This window comes from Corvus kubaryi, unplaced genomic scaffold (genome assembly GCF_017639235.1).
Source record: "Corvus kubaryi isolate FWS band 111438036 unplaced genomic scaffold, C.kubaryi_AGA036_p1.0 71, whole genome shotgun sequence".
Lineage (NCBI taxonomy): Eukaryota > Metazoa > Chordata > Aves > Passeriformes > Corvidae > Corvus > Corvus kubaryi.
In genome coordinates this window covers 2127604-2144061 of record NW_024582059.1, presented here as the reverse complement: position 1 = coordinate 2144061, position 16458 = coordinate 2127604, and the positions used below count along the sequence as shown (strand labels likewise).

Genomic DNA, 16458 nt, shown 5'->3' with positions numbered 1-16458 from the left:
CAGAACTTCAGAGCCAAAAAAGAAAAAAACATCACAGTGTAACGAATAAAACTGCTTTTTCTATCTAGGGCAGATCACACTCAAATTCCATATAGGTAAAGTCAGTTTAGACCAGTGACTGTCAAGTGCAGATATTTTGTAAAAGTTCACTCTGGATTAATCAAGAACATGCCTCAACCATCAGAACTAAGACTACTGTGAATTTACAAAAATCATGACGAATTGTCTTCAGTGTTCAAGCCATAAATCTGTAAAACATTTCAACTGGCAAATTGCAGTATTGAATTTTAATTCTTTAGGTATGTTCAGTAAACAAACAAACCACAACCAGACTAAAAAAGCATACACTGAACTTTATGTACAGTACTCTACAAAACAAATCTCTTTGAAACCTAATAAACTCCCAATTAACAAGGACTTGTGACCTGTAAAAATCTTACCTCCAGGAATAAGACCTCATCAAAACCTAAACTTTTGTAGTAGGGGATATTCAATATGAAGCATAAAGGCTTCAGCAATTCTCTGAGGGCTTACACTTACTCCACAAAGCAAGGCACTACCACAAAGGTGACACTTTCCAATATGATTATCAGCCGTATGAAAGTCCATCAATCACACTCATCACAATGGGATTCTACAGAACAGACCAAACACCAAGGAGAACAGGTCCTCACTTGTTGGGGAAGATGAAACAGGAAAACCTTGGAAATATGATTGCCTGACAAAAGATTTTGGGAATATGAAAACTACAGGCAACATCGAAATGAAAGCCACTTTTGAAATACCAAGTCTTAGTTACTGAACAACTGGAAAACAATGGTATGGCCACTGAAGTAATCCCCTCTTGATGGAACAATACCCTCTGCTTGCAGGCAAGTCCAAGGGTCAGAGCAGACCCTACTAGCTCAGCAGAAGGGGTCCAAAGAGTAGTTTTTAGAAGTTAAGATGTAACACTCTATGGTAATATAAGAACTCTTATAGGCTGTATGTAAATGCTATAGGATTTGTATCTTGTATTAGATTGGTTAGTGACAATTAGAATATTCAGTACAGAAGATGATTTATTGTATTGTAACCAGGACTTCAGACATTCTCTCTCTTCTTCTCACTTCTTTCTCTTCCACTTCTATTCTTGCTCTTACATTCTCTCTCTCACCTGTTTACTCTCTTGCTCTCTTGGGCCTGCTCAGAGCTGAGTCTAGCAGCTCTGAGCAGTGCCCCAATACCCGCGCCCTTTGCAATAAACCGACTGTGTCCCGAGACCTGCCTATAGAGATCTCTCCATTCGTCTCCGTCTACGTCCAGCCATCCCGAAACCTACACTCACTGAGTCAAAATGCAGCTGTTAGAAGTTGGTATTAGTCTTTCTAGTATAATTTTGAACAAGATACACTAGCAACTGTTGTTTTTTTCTTTGCAGATTTTGAATACTTCAGAGGCTATAGGCATGTCGTTTAGATCAAAACGTCACTTAAGAAAATGCAACAGACTTCAAACAAACATAAATGTACTGAACTTGTATCCCTCATAACGCATATGCATTGATTCCATTAGGCATAGAAACCAGCTATGTTTTCAAAGAAGAGTATTCATTTTAGTAAATCATTGTGCCTAAAAATCATTACTACATACTAATTTAACTTAACCATATAATAGCTTTGCCTCCTGTCTTTAAATAGGCATTTAAAAATATAAAATAATTAATTCACTTCCCTTGTTTTGCCTGGTAACCCAAGACAATCACAAAAGAAAAATGGAGGAAGAGCACAGTAACAGTAGGAACAGTGTACAATGTCGTGGATGAGTTCTCTGGTTTGATGACAAGCCTGAGCTATTTTTTCCAGCTAAACCTGAAGAATGTTTTGTCTAAAAGTTAGTAATTACATGCAAACTTCCATGAAATTTGTCCTCAGGCCAACTATACAATGTTATATCCCCGAACAGTCAAAAGAGTCTAAGAAGTCACAAATGAAATACAAGTTTTGCAAGAATACCCTTCTTAAGGCAAGCCAGTAAAAGAAGATATATCAATGTTGCCTGTATTACAAAAATGAGCAATTTTCCTTTCTCTTTGTTACTGAAAATTACCTACTTCTCAAATATTTATCAAGACTATGAGGCAACCTGGCTGTATTGCCATCACAGGTTTTCCAGATCTTGAACTGCAAAATATAATGCACACACAAATGTGGTTTAAACTTATTTAAATGAGGGCAGAACTGTAACTTTAAGGAAAGGTTAATGAGAAGCAGCTTCAGTTGAGTTTCCCTTGGATTGTTACACCCATGTGGCTTGCAGGCAAAGAGCTGTCTGATATGGAAAAATCAGTTGAAGAAGAAGGATGAGTTCCTGCTTCAGGATGCCTGAGACACTGAAACAGGCTAAAAAACTATTAAAAAAAAAAATCTTCAAAGTCTTTCAAAAAGTTCTGACAGGCTTGAAAGGGAAATGGAGAACTTTAAAGTGTTGCTTTTAACTCTTTTTGTTCTACAGAATGAATGACTGTCTGGATTTAATTTTAAAAATACAGTTGCTTTTAACATTTAAAGTAAAATACACAATTTGCATCTCTTGATTAGCAAAAATTTTCATAAAATGTCAGATTCCCTAAACCATCTTTGATTTTTAAGCATAATGTATTCTCAACTCAGAAAGCATCTTTCAAGTAAAAATATTCAAAAGGTAATACCAATATAAAAAGCAGAACAAAATAACAGTGACCTAGCCTCATAAAAAAATCCCAGAAACAACCCAGATACAATTTTGACAACAATTTCAACTCAAATAAATCTGCTTCTAATACAACATTTATTGCACAATTATTATATTACTCAATTCTATGAGCAATTACAAACAACTTTAACATGGACATGAAGTCACAAACTTTTATACTGGTTAGAAGATAATTACATCATTAAGTGCTGTTCCTTTCATTAAAACTAATTTTGTTTATGATGAGAGTTAGGAAATATTCAAAATTTTCTTCTTTCCCTGTTGAGAAGCCACACTACATTAAAGTATCCTGTACTTAATATCAGTTCTGGAAGCTGAGGGTAACACTGATCCTTCAAGATTGTTGTTTGGTAGGCAACAAGACTGTTTAATCAAAACATCAGTTAATTCCACAAAACTGGAACACTGTGCTCTGTGTTATTGCTCTAGCCTGTGTTATTCAAAGGTACTTAAGGTTCAAAAATGTTTCTAAATTACATATGTAAACATTGTTTTACTCTTGTTGGTCCACCTGATATGTCTACCAACACATTTTTAAAATCTCTTCGTAAAATCTGCTGTCCTTCCTAAGTTACTCTTTCACTTTACAATATCTAATTTAAACTAGTTTATCTAGATTAAGAATCTAATGTCTAATTTTATCTATTTTAACCTCCACTCTGGAGAAATAAAATGATACTGTGAACCTGCCACTCTTCCTTAACCAGCTATCATTTCAGCATTATTATGATTCTTCTATGAATCATTCTTCTCGACATAAGCAATTACAAACTTAGTTTATAGCCAGAATCAGGTAGGAGACAGGCACAGATGATCCTACCATCCATCTAGCTTTAAAATTTATGAATTGGTGAGTTTAAAGAATGCTGCTGATATGAAGAAACAAGAGTACAGAGGCATTTCTAACTAGATTAATATTTCAGACCCTGTCCAAATAAAAGAAAATAAGAGTTGCTGGGCAAGGCAGGGGAGTAGGAGGAGCTGAGGACAGTTCGGGGATTGAGAAGTCATTTTATAAAACAACACCCTAGTAAATAGGTAAATGAATTCTTAAAATAGTCTCACAACTATTTGCATATTTAGTCTTCAAAGAAAGACCAGAGGTTTTATCTCACCTGTAGACAAATCAGCTGACACCTTAATTCATAAGTTATGCATACTAGAAGAACAAATTCTCAGCTGACCTAAATTATTTAGAAAAAGCAGACAACATAAAGGCAACATTTTCAATATTATCTATCTCTACATCCTGAAGGCTGCTTCATTTCCCCTCCCCCTCCAAGGAAAAAAAAACAACCAAGCCACATTTACAGTATAGTATTAATTATTCTGTGGCTTATAAATCAAGGTAACAAGTCTCTTCATAACAACAGTTTAAGGGACAGCCTTACCACTGAACAGTAGTTGCTGGGCTTTTCAAATTTTGTCTCATTTTAAAAGCTAAGCATTCTAAAAATCTAGCAACTTTCTCAAAAGTCTGAACACCAGAATGCAAACAAAGGGCATGTATCAACCAGGGTATCATTTTATTCAGGTCAACCTACCTGTGACAGTTTTATACAGTAATTTAATTTGGCCATCGACTCCCTACCAATCACAAAGCAAGCATAAATCAAACAACCAGAGTCATTCTGTCTTCAGCTAGGCAGGCATGTGCTGTCTTCCAATAAATTAACACTCTTTCCTGCATGCCCAACACAGAAGCTGTGAAAGGCCTTTTCGTTTTCAATATTGGCTTTATAAAAATTGTGCATGGAAAATTTCACCTCTACAAGTCAGATATTTCTCCCAGTCAATTCAATACTATGAACCCATTTTTTACTAGAAATAAAAAGTATATTATATACCTGACATGATTCACTAGGAACTATGTTTATATCCAATCCATTACATTTGTTTGGACCAGCTATAAAGTTAAAGAATTACATGTGTTCCATTAATGGGTAAGAGCAAGCTGCACTTGTAAAATGTGGTTATTTTGATGGAGTTTTATTTATTTGCCTAGTTTTTAGACTGATCTTCTTCACACATTCTGTAATTGACCCCTCTGTCTCCTACTGTGCACATACAGGGGTCTTTTCAGTTTCACCTGACACATCATGTTTCAGCTAAGGAGTTCTTTTCTAACCTACTACAATTCCTTCATTCAGGAAAAAGGAAGGCGGCACTATCTACAAGCCTACAGAATTTGGTTGCTAGTTGTCACATTCACTCTTTGAGCAATTTTTTTGGAAAGAATAACATAAATTTGTTAACAACCACTACCTTTGTGAGTAAATACCATCTCATGCATACTGTGACTTAAATGATGGTTCATTTCAGATGAGATACCACAAATAAAGTATTTGTTTTAAGTACTTCCTGCTTAAGAAGTATTTCAACTCATGAGAAAAGTAGTAAGGGTTTGTAAGACTGTGGGTCAGTTACTTCTCATTCTTGAATTTCACAGTTGGATAAAAAGTCAATAAATAAAAAGATGTTTTAAAGAAAAAAAAAATAGATTCCCGTCTTAAAAAAAATCTCTTTTTTTTGTTTCTTTCACAGTGAAGACAATGTTTGATGAAAAAACATGACAGTACCAAAGGCTTCTATCTCCATATATCCTCAAAGTAATAAAGCAGCAACAAGGGTTATCACTGTCCAGCCACACATTCACACACTTTCCCCCTCCCTTTAATGTGCTTTGGATGAGCCTAAAGGAAGCACCCCTAATCATATCCAGCCAAACTGAGTTTAATATCCACAAAGCCTTTGCAGTGAGTAGGAAATGAACCTGAAGACAATGAATGTGTTCACACACACAGGACCAGGAACACAAGCAAAGATTCCACGATTAACTGAAGTTCCAAAAGGGATGAAAAACCCCCTTTCTACTGCTGCCTAATAATACCACAGAGAAGATGTTGCATTTCTTTGCTGGTCACAAATTAAATATAATCTCCTCTTTCCCAAACTTCACATATAATCAGCAGTAGCACACTATTTCCATTCAGTCTTATTTCAACAAGCCCCCCTTCCCAAAATTTTCAGCCACTGCCTTGCTAGAGGAAAAAATGAAAACGTTTCCTATGATGACATATATCAGTCCAGGGAAATAATCACATGATGTATCTAATTTTCCTTCTGTCTCACATTGTGACCACCTGTATTTTATATTCTGAGCTGCCACCCTCTTTTTACTATCTGTACATATTGACAACCACAGTAACTTTATTCCTATGGAAGGTGTCTATGGATACCTTTACTTCTACGGAAAACTCAACACAACCAAGCACTGAGCTTGGTTAGGATTTCTGAGTTGTGTCAACTGCCGACTGAAATCAAGGTCAATCTTTTGTTCCCAGTTTGGTCATCAGCTGTTGATGACCTGAGGGAAGTTGCATCACCACGTGTCACAAACAGACTGAATTTTAATACAGATTTGAAACTGCTTACCTGTCTTAGAGAGCTCTGAAACATACTGAAAACTGGCATATTTTCCTATGAAACAGTTAAGCAGCTTCACCAGAAGAAGACCCTGTTAAATACACAGACATACAAACCCTCACCTTCCCCAGGACTGACTGCAGATGGTAGACTGGTCCAGTCTAGGGTCCAGCTGGGGCATGGATGAGGAGAAAACTTTGCTTCAATTCCATTTTCCTACATGAAAGGAGGAAAAAAAATAAATTAAGACCCTTTACCCACTTAAGTTGGTATCAAATTTCTCACTAAATTTAATGGCATCAGATCAAACTGCAACCCTGTCAGCTTAAGTGAAACTGAACAGGCAGATGACTCAACATTATACAACGCTCAAATTACGTATTTCTCTTATTCTCACAAGAAAGCTGTGTTCATTTTTTTTAGGAAATGCTGTCAGCTTCTGTGCAAAAAATACCAAATTATGGAACATGATGGACAGTTTTCTTTAACAAAACTCATTAGGGTTCCCAGATGTTCAAAGCTTTAATCAAACAGCAAAAAAACCCCCAAACCAACCCAGCTGAAAAGGTTGGATAATGAAGCCAAACATAAAAGCCACAGTTTTTTGTCGTTCTTTACATAAATATCTTTAAAAGAGAAATACAATATTGCAATTCAAACAAAAAGTTATTTTGATTATTCAGAATAATTGATAGGACTCCAGCAGCCCTATCTTTGCCCAATTCCTGAATGAATCAAATATCAGAAAAGTAGAATCACTTCTAAGTCAATGCACATCAGATTTAAGACAAACAAAGGGGATTAAACTGTTCAAGGCTGTCAAAACCAGCTTATACAATTCTAATAAATTTTACCTACTCCAAATCAAGCCAATATGGCTATAAAAATAACTCATTAAAAAACTTAAATTACCATTAACTTAGTCATGGTTGGCCTTGGACCACCTATAAAATGACTGTCATCATTATCCTCTTCAAACTCATCAGGAACTGAAGAGGAGTCCTGTAGCTGTTCCTCTGGAGCAGACATCAACTCTGGAAGCTGGAGAAGTTCCATGTTGCATTTGCCAGCAGCTTTCTTTACTCCAGGTACTTCCTGAACTCTTCGGTACCAACTGGATATCAGTGGCAAGTTTACCAGATTTTTGCCTTGTCTCTTGCTGGAAACCTAGAAAAATAAAAAGGGAAGGTTACTTGATAGTGTAAATTTCTTGCAACAAACCACCAAAAGGCACGAACTACAGGAGCAAGCTCAGCTCCATGCCAAGCACATGCACTCACAGCATGATGGTAAAACAAAAATCAGCTTGTTCAGAGCCCCAGGTAGAATTGCCAGCTGGCCATTTAGACTTTATCTGCAATTCCCATTCGCTTAATAGGATGAAAAGGTTTACATGATCAATTTTAATCATAATTTCAGTCAGTTACAGGAAAACTCCATTTAAATAATGGGTGCTATTTGCTAACATAGGAATGATTAGTTTTGGTCGGTTGTTAGACAAAAAACCCCAATGTAGTAATTTGCAATGAATACTGAACTCTAAGCATGACATTATGGTACCTGAATGCTCTTTCTCACAAGTACCTCTTAAAAGCTCATCCGCCAACAGCTATTTTGCTGGAAACTGCAAGCCTGAAATACCTTAGACTATGTGGTAACAGGCATACATTACCCCATGTCTTTACTCAAGTCTTTGCACTACATCTGTGACTTTTTTCAAATTAGTACTGATTTTTTTTTTAAATTGTGTATTTACTCAGACTTTTTTAGAATCTTAAGATCATATTTTTATACAATAATGGTAACTAGTATCTTTCTTTCTGAAGTAAGTGTATGTGATTATGAGTTAATATGGCCTCCAATAGAAATTAGTATTTTAAGGGTAAAACATGAAATAAAAAAATTTCTTTAGTAAGAGTATGTTGCACATATTAAAAAAAATATACCCAAATTACATTTTAGCATGAAGTCCAACTACTTTTAAAAAGGATGCATTTGATGAAATTAAGCATCTTTTGTTTAGATTCCCAAATGTTCTAGAACAATGGAGATCATCCTCTTACAGGAGAGGTTGTGAAGTCTCCTTACAGACATTCGAAATACAACTGGACGCGATCCTGGCCAACCGGCTCTAGCTGACCCTGCTCTGAGCAGGGTGGTTAGACAAGATGAGCTCCAGAGGTGCCCTCCAACCTCAATTATTCCAGCTTCAACTATTCTGTGATGCTGTGCCTGCTTTAAACAGAAAATTAAAAATCATGATTACAGGAACAGGCAGAAAAGGCCATGCAAAACCAGCATTCCTCCACGGATCTGTCTGCAGTGTGGAAATAGAAATTGGAAAAGAACACTTGAAATGACAAGAAATTTCCAACAGCTCTCCTGCATGCTGTGTTTATAATATGCTTAGGGTAACCACAAATAATTAGCAATAGCTAAAGGAGCAAAAGAAGGATGAACTGTGTAACTTTAGTATGCAATTTAATATCCTAATAGTAACACAGGCATAAACACATTAATTCAGTTAAGGAAGAATTCTTTTGGAAAGCAATTCTAAGAGGCACTGTTACACTTGATAACAAGTGTTCTAAATTGTATTTTAAAAAGTGAATAGTGGCTTCTCCCAGATGAGGAACTGAGCCTTTGTTATACTTCTATTAATTTTCAACAGTTACAACTAATAGAAAGTGAAACAAAGGTAACCTCAGAATGATAACAGCAATGAAATGAGGTAATGAAAAACAACCCTTCAGCTTCATTATCCTACTTTTGGTAATTATAATTACAATCAGCTAGTCAGGTCTCCTCATATTTATGGGATGGTATTTTCCAGACACATACTCACTGAAAACTTCATTATTATTCACACCCTTAATTCAAAGTGGAACTGCAACTACAGTGATTTTTTTAAACACAATCCAGGAAGACCAGTTATACAAGTGACAAATAACACTTTAATACAGAATTAAACTCTGGCACTTCCATCAACAAGAGCAGTTTCAACTCACTGCCTGCAAAAAGCTTTCAGATGCAAGTTTTACAATTTTGATGATAACTGTAGGCATCAAGGTATAATTGCTTAGAAAATGATCATTCCCCAGGGAACAGAAATAAACAAACATCATCCCAGAGCTCTTGTAAATTAGGTAAAAATTGAACCGAAAGCCAGGTTTTTAGGGCAATCCTTGGTGTGAGCTAACACAACTGTACTGTAAAATACCTAGTTCATAAGAACACCAGGGCTCAAGGGTAACACAAAAAGTCAATAAATACAGCATTCTCAGCTACTCACAGGACCTCCCCAGAACTACTTCACCTACATTGCTGAAATCAATTAAGCATCTGATGCAAATATCTTCTCATGCCTGGCACCAGTAAACCAAACATTACTCTAAAAAGTTAAGCTCTTATTTAAAAAGGCCTTGGAAAAACAAAGACTGAGATACATTAACATTTTTTAAATAGTAAGAAAGCATTCTGTCTTAATATTTTTGTTTAGTATCATCCATACAGAAGTTGCTGTTCACCTCCAATTATGTAATTTGCAAAACAAACAAAGCAGATCTGAATTAAGAAGCATTTCTGAAAAATAACTCATCGTCTTAATTCAAAGGCAGCATATTGCTATCATCATAAAGAAATCCATTGAGGATGATGATCTTGGTTAAAGAAGTTATAAAGTGGACATTTGCCACATTATTAATATTCAATAGTCATTATCTTGATTCTAGAGACTGTTATTCTCAATCTGCCTAACAGCATCTTCTCCAGGAATTCCATTTGTTTTCAAATACCATAAGGGAAATTTGGCAAACCAACTTGCAAAATCAAAATGCAAATGTTCCTGAAACAGACACCAGCTTAGGCATAAATCTCATAGAGTAACTGCAGGAATACTGGTAGGAGGCAAACTCGTATCATTTCACTGTAATGGGAAATAAAGACATAGTTGTCATTTCCTTAAATCTTTCCTGTGCATATATTGTCATAAAACGAAGTACAAAGATTGTGCTGAGCAAGACTCTTGCACAGTCTTGCCACAGATGTTTTTCCCACTGTATAACTAGTTTTTTAAGTTGAGCTCAGGTCACCTGTACTAGTATTTTAAAATTATTATTTTCTGGGCAAATTGGTACCAAAATATTTCAGTATAATATTTTAAAAGTTAACATAACCATTGATATGCCATGTATTTAGAAGTAACTTTAGTGATCTCACCAATCCCTGATTTTTGTGTTTGTACAAAAACGAGACAAGTCTTCGATTTCAGGTTAAGGTCACATTGTAAGCACCACAATATGTTTCAAATTAACATCTTTTACAACTTTTAGGTTCTTAAAAAACATACATGTACACTAGTTAATATTTTCAGAGTCTGTCATCTTACCAAGAACTGGTGGATGCACGGCAAAAGCACTAGATCTGCCACAGTAAAATAAAGCCCTTCTGCAAAAACATGGTCCAAGAGTGGAAGGTCAGAGGTTTTTGCTCTCCTGATGTGAGGGGCCTCCCTGTTGATTGCATCTGGTGCTTCCTGGGCAAGTAGTTTAGAGAAAGCTACATTCAGTTCCAAACTTGAGGGTGGATGTTCATGGACTTCCCCTGGTTTTGATTCCTCTGTTGCTTCTTTACCAAGCACAGGCACTGCAGCCTTGGCACCTCCCTTCTGTTGTTGAAGTTTTTGCCTTCGAATTTTGTCATCATTATGTACGCGGACAGGTTCTCCAAGCTTCCTTTCTAACAGTAAAATGTCAGGAGGAATTGCCTGGCAGTGCTGAGGAGAGGCTGTCAAAAATCTTTCAACAGCAAGAGGTATGCTGATCTCACAGAGTCTGGTCCACTGGCTAACCTGTCAAATAAATTTACATAATCAATGTCTCTACAGAAAGAGAAACAAAATCCAGGGTTACTTTTGGTCCACTTCAGCTTTAAATACATTCTTTGTTAATCTTAGAAATGCAGATATTTCTGTATTACTTCTGCAACAGCAGAGTTAGGAAGATAAACTTTATATAACAGAATGAACAGTTATCCAGCATAGCGTATTTTTATTTCCTTATTATTGACATAAAATTAGGCTGGCTGCTTCGTAAGAAGCAAAGCTGTGAACTGGGTTGAAGGCACAGTAATCAATGGCAACCATGGAAATAGCAATCATGACAGGGTGGAGATCAACATCCTGAGAGGAGTGAGGAAGGCAAGTCTAGATGGATGAGCTGCCAGATGAGTAAACTGCTATGTGATAAATGGGCTGACATCTCAACTCAAAAGGTAGTGTTGGTTAATGGTTCACACTCTACCTGAAGGCCAGTTAGAAGTGGAAATCTTTAAGGGTCTATCCTGAGGCCTATCCCATTTCATCATCTTTACCTGGAGAGGGGAGATGGAATATACTCCCATCAAGGATGACAGGGAATTGAGCAGAGCAGACAACAAATTCCCAACAAACTCCTGCACAGACTAGGGAATGGGCTGAGAGGAACTGATAGAACTCAGTAGAATATTCCACACCTAGGAGGGACTTATCCCCTGGAATGGTACAAGCTAGGGACTGACCACCTGGCCAGGTAGCTGAAAAGGCACTGGACAACCTGGTGAGGATAAGCTAAACAAAAGCCAGCAGTGCACCTTGACAGTGAAGGCTAACAATATATGGTGCTCTTGAAATCAAAATTAACAAGAAATTAGGTACTTCTAAGTTTACTCTATAACTCATTTATACTGCTAGACATGAAACAAAGATCCGACCTATTTTTTTAGCATCAAGGTTCTTTTTGTGCTGCTAAAAAGTGGTATCTTCAAAAATAATTATTTTTCATCTTTGTGCCAAAATACAGGTACTTCTCCATAGAGGAAATTGCATTTTCTAAGCAAATTAAGTTTTTTACTAAAAGAATTTACTTGACATCAATATTAAGAGTCTACTTCAGAGCATTCAATGCTTATTAAAAACCTATTAATGTATCTAAGAGAGAGACACACTCACTTCAGCACAGGCTTTTAAGCAGGTCTTCTTAAAGCCCAAGAGTTCCAAAACATCCTTTTTAGATGGATCTGCCTCGAATGTTTTCTGTATTATATGTCTTAAGACCACAGAAAGCCCAGCTCGGCAGAATTTGTCATCTTTCGCGACAACAGCAGGTAAACTGCAGCTCTGCACAACCACTGGAAGCTGACACCTGGAGATTAAATGGACCTCAAGATCGCCAGCGAGGTTTTTTGTCACACACTGATCACCCACATCTTCGCCAGTCGGCACTAAAAAAACTTTAAATAATTTGCAGTCACAGTAGGATAGCAAAAACAGTGAGATAGATGTATGAAGAGGAAAGATACTATCTCTGCACTGATGAGAAAAAGCCAAATATAAATGTTCTTCAGCGACACTATCTTTCATCTTCTTCCTGAGATGAAGTTCCTGAAATGGAAATCAGAGTACAATATTCATAAAAGAATACAGAATTTAAAAAAAAAAAATTATATCACCGCTTCTTCCACTATCTGCTACAACTGATTTTAACATAAGAAGACATCCTGCCTGAATAATTGGCAGGCCCTTTTTTGACAGAAAAGGATGGTTCCACATCTACGCTGCCTGTTCACATACAGATAGATCATGGATAGGAAAATGATCTTACTTTTTTTTAAACATTTTAGCGTATTTCTGACATCAAACAAAACCTAAAGAAAACGTTTCATTTTCAAATTTTAAGTGTGTACACATTTTAGAGCAAGGCTTTTTTGATTTTTTCAACACCAAAATCTCCCATAACATTAACCATGCATTACTGAAAACAACAAGTTCCTGAGCACACATCTGCAAGAGTCAGTTCCCTAATACAAACATCTGTCTTTCTGTAACTGCCAAAAGGCATTTATAGCAGGTATTTTGGCCACGGGAAAAAATATTGGTTTTGGTATAAAAAAATTAATCTAGGGTTGAGTGAGATAATAACTGAAGGACACATAAGCAAATAAACATTCATCTCATGCTACTACATGAACACCTCAAACACACAACTACTATAAACCAGTAGAATTCAACAGTACCAGAGCTGAGATTAACGTCTTCTCAGTATACTAAAAACTCAAAATAATTTTCCTTATAGTGGGTTGAAAGCTACATTTTTCCTACTATAATATTCCATAGGAGTTTAACATAAGGCACTGACGCAGTCATTTTTCTGCTCCATCACTCAGCAGAATTGCCCATTACCTCACAGATGACAGCTGGCACTGAAAAGCTTTAGACACTAGATGGCCCTCTTACAACAAGCGTCACGGACCACAGCTGGAGCGCAGTGAGGACAAGAGATTTAAGTGTCGCTAAGAAAGCCCAGAATGGGGTTTTATATCCATATATATAAAGCACGAGTGTCACTGGAACAGCATCAGTCTTTCACATAACCGTCTACATTAATAAGGTCTTTGCACAATTACATGAACACGATGCAAGTACTTTTTAAAAAAAAGTTTTCATTTGATACATCTTGATTATTCAATTTATTTTTTTCCATGTAGACATGTATATCATGCTTACTACTTTATACGGCCTACCAAATCAATTGCCCTAAAAGAGGCAGTGGAAGAATAAAATTAAGTCCACCTGACATTAAGAACACACTAACATCTGTTACAGTGAAATATTTTTAAACCATTAAATAACAAGATCAGTGGCTTATAATGTGGCTTTTCTTTAATTAATACACTGCCACACAAAAAACAGGACAATACACAATGCAATACCTACTCTACCAGAAGATACTTTATTTGGGTAAATCTTGACAGCATGGAAGTTGAGACAGACTCAATATCTTAAGTACAACTCTGTGGTAGAAGTCATATAGCGAAGGCTCTGCCAAAGAGGTAAATCAAGAAGAGCTACTCTTACCATGGTCACATCCATAGTTACTAGCATTTGAACTCCTGTTCTCGGCTACAGTACCTCTTCCAACGTTAAACAGTACCCTTATATGCATTTGGGTTATTATTTTTGTTTTCCACGGGAACTCAAAGAACTCACATGTCCATCTTCTCCTGGCCACTCAGACATACACATTGACCTTAACAATCATTTCACCACTGAATTTTTTCTTCTGGTTGACCTTCCCGGACACGATCAGCTATTTTGATCATTATCATGCTGTACGAGCCTCCTAAATATTTTCATAAATTCTGATGAGGTTTCTATTTCCAAAGTACATTATTCTCTAGTTTACAACTTTTAATCACCTGTTCTTACAAATTATTTTTAAAAACTTCTTAGAAGTAATTTTAACAGAATGGGCTTCTGTAATGACTGCAACTTGTTATATGGGTCATTAGACCATCAAAGCATTCAGTCTGGATTTATTTGAATTTTAAGTTATTGCAAAAATTTCTATGTCCCTCCACTACACCAGTAACTGAACATCTCACAGACTTTCCTCTCAAAGAGCCTTGCAAGGTGGAAGTTTCCTGCGTTCCTTTTACACATGTGAAAAAGCAAAAGCAGAAAGAGAAATTTTTGTTTAGTGTCACACTGGAAGTCTGTCCTAGACCAAGCCAAAAAATTGGACATTTTTCCTTAAGGGCTTTGCTGCTTGGTTGGTTGTGAGATTTTGGGGTTTTTTTAAGGTCAGTTTATGACAATGAAAACTACAATCAGGCTAACTGTATTCTCAAGTGTCTCAAAGAAGAGAAACTAAATTAATCCATCCAGGAGTTCTGTCTACAAGTGACTTTACCTGTGTTTCCTCATTGTTTCCTGTGAGAAGATAAGGCCTTTTTAAATCATCACTCAACTGAGCTGTACACCCTTACACTGCCACACCCCACCCCTCTCCCACATTTACTTCAGAGAATTCCTCCCAACATCTTGTCTCTAAGCACTGACATTATAAAGTCGCTTCTTACATTTTTTGTTTCCACGACAGGCACTTTTTTGCACTGTTTTGGCTCTGCAGAGTCTATATTCCTTGTGGATTTATGCACAGATTTTCAATTCAAAGACTTAACAGCCTACCTGGTTGCCCACTCTCACTTCAGTATTTTCACATAACTACTACCCACCCATTAAATGTGTTTATTAACCCCTTGGCAGCTTACTAAGGCAAAAGCAGACCGTAACATACACAATAAAATGAAAGGTGCAATACAGAACTAACCAAACCTAGTAAGACATTGCACCATTTGCTCACAGTACTTATTCGCAGCACTTTTTTCTCCAATTAGACTGTAAATTCTGTGGGAAGAGACAGATTTTTATTCTATTGGCCATACTTATGGTAGCCACTGTTTGAAAGAGGGAAAATGAGAAGCAACGATCAATGCAGGATTTGTACCGTAACTTAAAAGACAAAGACAAATAATGTTGCCTATCTTTGGGATAAAAGACACCTACTTAAAAATCATAAACATTACGTAAGCCTAACTTTCATTAGCTGTGCTGTTTTTACCATTTTCTCTTTTCTTTCAGCGTGCACTAAACAACAGTTAAATTAGTTTCATTCAGCTGCCCTGTTAACAACGTAATAAAGAAAATCGCTGCTTTAAAAACAAGTGTTTCCCATAAAAATTAAAGACAAATAAATAAGTACATAAACATCCTCTTCCTTTTAGTCCCTGAAAAAGATCTCATTCATTTGTTGATTACTACACGGTAAAACAGAACTTCTGTTAAGCAGACGCGTTAACATTAGAAAAATGTTTAATACAATGCCATTTAAAAACGTAGCAAATATTTAACGTAGTGCAAAGTAATATTTGTGCTTTAAGGCACATAACTTGAGAGGCTGGAGTTACATTTCTATCCAGGCAATCCATTTGCTGGATGAGTTCAGGGCCACCCCTACACCCTCAGGGAGCCCTGCGGGAAGCACACAAGAGCTTCGGACCCGAGTTTCAGGCGAAGCCGCAAATAAAGTGGAAATTGTGGATGGCTCTGGAGAGCCAGACGCGGGCGGGCCATGAGGGCCAGACCCGGGATACGAGGGCCAGACCCGGGATACGGGGGCCAGACCCGGGATACGGGGGCCAGACCCGGGATACGGGGGCCAGACCCGGGATACGGGGGCCAGACGCGGGACTCAGGACAGCAGCACACACCTGAGTTCGGCTACTACAGCGAGTGACCCCGTCGAGTCAGAACTCCCTCCCAGACCCGCTCCCCAAAGCCTCTGCTCCCAGCTCCTCCCGGCGCCCCGGCAGCGCTGCCAAAGCAGCGCCGGAGCTCCAGCGCCGCCAGCTTCCCTTTATCCCGCTCCTTTTCCTTACCCCGGCCCGGCCGCTTCCGCCCCGGCTCCGCCCCTTCCTGCGCGC

At 37.4% G+C, this 16458-nt stretch overlaps 1 protein-coding gene across 4 annotated transcripts in view; it reads right to left on the bottom strand.

The window, feature by feature from the left end:
- Window positions 1-16447, bottom strand: part of GSTCD (glutathione S-transferase C-terminal domain containing) — a 55072-nt gene extending 38625 nt beyond the window's left edge. Inside the window, exons 1-5 of one of the 4 annotated variants that reach the window (XM_042049694.1) lie at window positions 16414-16447; window positions 12146-12577; window positions 10547-11008; window positions 7072-7326; window positions 6282-6375 (exon numbers count right to left, since the gene is read on the bottom strand). In XM_042049694.1, coding sequence (XP_041905628.1) covers window positions 6282-6375; window positions 7072-7326; window positions 10547-11008; window positions 12146-12556 — 1222 coding nt within the window. In that variant the 5' untranslated portion in view covers window positions 12557-12577; window positions 16414-16447. The other 3 variants (XM_042049693.1, XM_042049696.1, XM_042049695.1) reach the window with 3 other exon arrangements.
- Window positions 16448-16458: the final 11 nt, after the last annotated feature.